This window comes from Guillardia theta, assembly GCF_000315625.1.
Source record: "Guillardia theta CCMP2712 unplaced genomic scaffold GUITHscaffold_33, whole genome shotgun sequence".
In the NCBI taxonomy this organism is placed as follows: domain Eukaryota; class Cryptophyceae; order Pyrenomonadales; family Geminigeraceae; genus Guillardia; species Guillardia theta.
In genome coordinates, this window is record NW_005434641.1 from 417511 (window position 1) to 421767 (window position 4257).

The window sequence follows — 4257 nt, forward strand, 5'->3', positions numbered from 1 at the left end:
CATAGTTCCGACAAGTCGAGCAGGTCTGTTGGAGACCCATGTCATAGACACATGCTTTCCCCTTGACCCGACCCACCTCCGTCCCCTAGTCGCAATCTTGCGATCCCCTGATCGTACAAATCTTGATTTCTGCTACGTTCCCGTTCCTTTCGCCTGTATTCCCTTCCTCTCCTCCCTACAACCACCACCTCCTCCTCTCCCTCCCTCCTCCTCCTCCCCCCCCTCCTCATCCTCTTCTTTTCCGTCCTCGTCCCCTTCTTTTCGAGGGAGGGAGGGAGGGAGAAGGGATTGAGGATGATGGAGATGATGTAGGCGATGATGATACCTGAGGTGATGAAGGAGATGACGAGAATAGAAAGAACGGCAACATGACACGTACAGACCAGCAAGGATACAGAAGGTCACAAGGAATCAAGAATATGTAGCTGATGTATGTGAAGTTTGGCTCTGCCTCCAATGAATGAGTACATGATGAGTTGTGATGTAGAAGACGAGTGTAGAAGAAGAGAGACGCATAAGTACGTTGAATGAGAAAAATGGAGGAAGGAGGGATGAATGCAGAAGGGGGACAGAGTAGAGGCAAGACAGTCAGCAAAGAAGAGGGGAGGGAGGGTAGCGGGGATTTGAAACAGCTGAGAGAGAAGAGTTTGACGTTTCAACAGGCGAACTCGTGAGTTTAGAGGAGTCAACGGGCAAGCTAAACATGTCCAAGAGCTGCCCCAAGTGTCAGTCTACCAACATCGAGACGGATGGTGCGCGAGGAGAGGCTGTTTGCACTAACTGCGGTCACGTGCTTGAGGAGTGCGCCATCGTCTCTGAGGTTCAGTTCAGCGAGAACGCGGGAGGACAGTCGTCGGTAGTGGGTCAGTTTGTGCCCGAGCATGGCTTGTCGGGGTTCCGAGGAGCGCCGGGCTACGGCGGCTTCTCCAAGGAGTCGCGCGAGGTGACGCTGGCCAACGGCAAGCGGATCATCCAGCACATCGCGGGCTGCCTGCGACTGGCGAGCAACCACGTAGAGGTGGCTCATCGGTTCTTCCAGCAGGCGGTGCAGAAGAACTTCATCCAGGGGAGGCGAACCAACAGCGTGGTGGCCGCGTGCCTCTACATCGTCTGCCGGCGACTCAAGACGTCGCACATGCTCATCGACTTCGCTGAGGTCCTTCAGATCGACGTGTACGACCTCGGCAACGTCTTCCTCAAGTTCTGCAAGGAGCTTCACATCAAGCTGGACCCTATCGACCCCTCCCTCTACATCCGCCGCTTCGCCTCCATGCTCGAGTTCGAGGAGAAGACCCACCAGGTCGCGCACACGGCGCTTCGGATCGTGGCGAGGATGAACCGGGAGTGGATGATCACTGGGAGGAGGCCCGCGGGGATCTGCGGGGCCGGGCTGATCATCGCGGCGAAGATGCACGGGTTCAACAGGACGGAGACTCAGATCGCTCAGGTCGTGCGGATCTGCGACGGGACCCTCAAGAAGCGACTGAGCGAGTTCGACGAGACTGGCGCGTCCGACCTGACGGTCAGTGAGTTCAACTCGCTGTTCAAGGCCGGCAGTGCCACCGACTTCGTGGACGACGAGAAGTACAAGGAGGAGGAAAGCAAGTGGTGGTGGGATAGCAAATGCGCGCCTCCCTCCATGAAGAACCAAACCAAGAAGAAGAAAATCTCCTCCTCTCCCTCCTCCCGCTCGCAGTCTGTGTCGGAGTTCTCCATGGAAGGGCTACAGGACCAGGTGAAGCAACTTCATATTCCAGTTGCCTTCCGCTTGTGACGCCTTCATTGATCCCCCCTCCCCTCTCTCCTCCCCTCTCCTTCCCTTCTACCCTCTTCCTGTCTCTAATGTCGACCCCCCCCTCCCCCCTCGCCTGTTCCCCTCATCTTCGTGCTGATTGTGCTTCAGGCGGAACGCGCTCTCGCAGAGTCTGCGGAGCTGCAGGAGCTGGACAGAGAACCAGCCAGCGCACTGACCTGCGACTTCATGACAGCGAGAGGAGGGAGCGAGACGCCGCAGCAGAAGGCGGGAGGAGCAGGAGGGGACGGCAGAGTGACTGGGGCTTCTCCTCCTGTTCGACTTTCTCCGGCTGAGAGCCCGCGAAGGGAGGGAGAGGAAGGGAGGCAGGCGATACCGAGCGTCAGGGTGGACGAGGAGCAGGAGGACGAATCTGAGAATCTGAGTGAAGTTGACGACGATGAAATCAGTAACATTGGAGGAGGAGGATGGGACAGGGGTGCGGTGGAAGAGGAAGTCGAAGGGGAGGGGGACGATGGAGGGGATAGTGGGAGGAGAGGAGCTGACTTCTTGATTCAGATGCTTGCCTGAGGACGCCGGAGGAAGTTGCGCACAGGACGATCGTGTGGGATGAGATGAACCGAGAATATCTCGAGCAGCAGGCGGAGAGGCAGAAGCTAGCAGAGGTCCCTGCTTGTCCTTCTTCCTTGTCCTTGTCCTTGTCCTGGACAGGGTCTATTGCCTCCTCCTCCTCATCATCCTCCTCCTCCCCTTTTCCTCGTCCTCTTTCCCTTATTTGCAACTGTAAGTGACTGGTTGACAGATCCGAGGGATTCCGACTGGGTCGCAGAGGAGAAAAAGAAAAGCAGAGGAAGAGTTTGTTGGCTCGACAGCTGCTGAGGTGAGCAGAAGAGAGGGAGGGAGGGAGGGAGGGAGGGAGAGGAGGGGAGGGGAGGGGAGGGGAGGGGAGGAGGAGGGGAGGGAGGGGAAGAGAGCGAGGAGGGAGGATGAGTGACAAGATCAGGAGATGGTGACATCAAGGTGTTGACAGGCTACGGCGAAGATGCTCAAGAACAAGAACTTGTCGGACAAGGTTGCGTCCAGAGGCGGAGGGAGAAAGGGAGGGGGGTAGGGAGGAGGAAGGGAGGGGGTAGAGGGGAGGGAGGAGGGGTGGGTTGTGACGGGTGTCCTTGACTTGGTGTGTAGGTGAACTACGCAGCTCTCGAGGAGCTGTTGGGTCCGATGAATCAAACGGTATGAGGAGGCGGGGGAGGAGCAGCGAGGAGTGTACGAGTATGTGTAGATGCAAGTGAAGCGAAACAAGAAATTCGCGACCGGAGGAGGAAGGGGTGGGGAGAGACGCAGAGGCCAGGCATGTCATCGAAGCTTCATATGAGAGGGGAGTAAGGATCACAACCGTATAGCAGCATGCTCTCGCGCGGGATGTCCAGCTGGAGCAGACGCTGATCCTCCAGCTCCTTCAGTGATACTTGTAGTTCTTCTCGTGGCCTGGGGATCAACACGTCCGTCAGTACCACTGCTGCTGCTGCTGCTCTGCTGCTGCTGCTCTTCGCCGATCACTCAGCCCAAACTATCTCGGGGCCACCCTTGTTCTTCTTGAGGTGCTCTAAGTAGATGCGATCGCAGTCAGCAGCGACTTGTAGCACATAAGCCACACTGCTCGCTCATCCAACCGAATCAACAAGACAGGGGAGGAGGCAAGAACAACAACCAGAGACAGCAAGGGGCAGCATGTGAGCAGCAGGAGAAGTAACTATTCGTTGATCACATCACAAACAGCAGTGGTTAGCTCGTTAGCGGTGGGAAGTTCTTACGCAAGTGAGCGAAGTAGTCGTTAAGGTAGCCAATGCCCCAGACGAAGAGACCGGCGTGAAGGAGAGGCTCCCATCGGTCGCCCTGCATGACACAAGTTATGGGAGCAAGAAGGATGATCAAGTCATGGGAGCTCGAAGCTGTAAGCTCACCTTGTTGTACTTCTCATGATACTGCTGCATCCATGACTGACAAGCTCGAGTTAGCAGAGCAGCGAAACTGCTCACGTGAAGAGATGAGGGAGGTGGAGATGATGAGGGCGAGAAAAGCTTGGATGTGTGAGGGGCTGATTACGAATAGCCTCGCAGGGAACCACAGCTGCATTAGCAAGCAACCATGTTTGTGCGGGTTGATTGGTGGGTTGAGTGAGGGGCTTACAACAGACACTCATACTAGCAGAGCAGATTGATAGGACCATGCGGGCGACAAGGGAAGGGATAAAGGATGGGAAAGGAAGAGAGAGCGATGTCAAGGAAACAAAAGTTGAGGAGGCTGCAATTAACGACAAGACTAGCAAAGGAGAGACAAGGCAGCAAGACGTGAGATGAAAGTCAAGAACTTTGTGGATGGTTTCAAGGAGAGGGGGGAAAAGAAAAAGCTATGAGGAGACTTGGAGGGAGGAGGACGACACTGGTGTTGCACGGGGCAAACAAGACGATCAGGAGTGAACAGTGCGGGGAGGGAGGAGGAGG

General features: G+C 56.1%; 2 protein-coding genes across 2 annotated transcripts; one reads left to right on the forward strand and one right to left on the reverse strand.

Annotated features, from left to right (window-relative positions):
- Nucleotides 1–703: 703 nt before the first annotated feature.
- On the forward strand, nucleotides 704–1774 carry GUITHDRAFT_71051 (hypothetical protein; the record flags this gene model as incomplete). The annotated part of the gene is made up of 1 exon (XM_005832794.1): nucleotides 704–1774. The coding sequence occupies one exon, from the start codon at nucleotides 704–706 to the stop codon at nucleotides 1772–1774; it is 1071 nt and encodes a 356-aa protein (XP_005832851.1).
- Nucleotides 1775–3105: 1331 nt separating this feature from the next.
- GUITHDRAFT_152586 (hypothetical protein) lies at nucleotides 3106–3753 on the reverse strand (the record flags this gene model as incomplete). Its single annotated transcript, XM_005832795.1, has 3 exons — nucleotides 3106–3359; nucleotides 3568–3649; nucleotides 3718–3753. Coding segments are annotated over 3 exons (168 nt in total), but the record flags the coding sequence as incomplete, so codon positions are not given.
- Nucleotides 3754–4257: the final 504 nt, after the last annotated feature.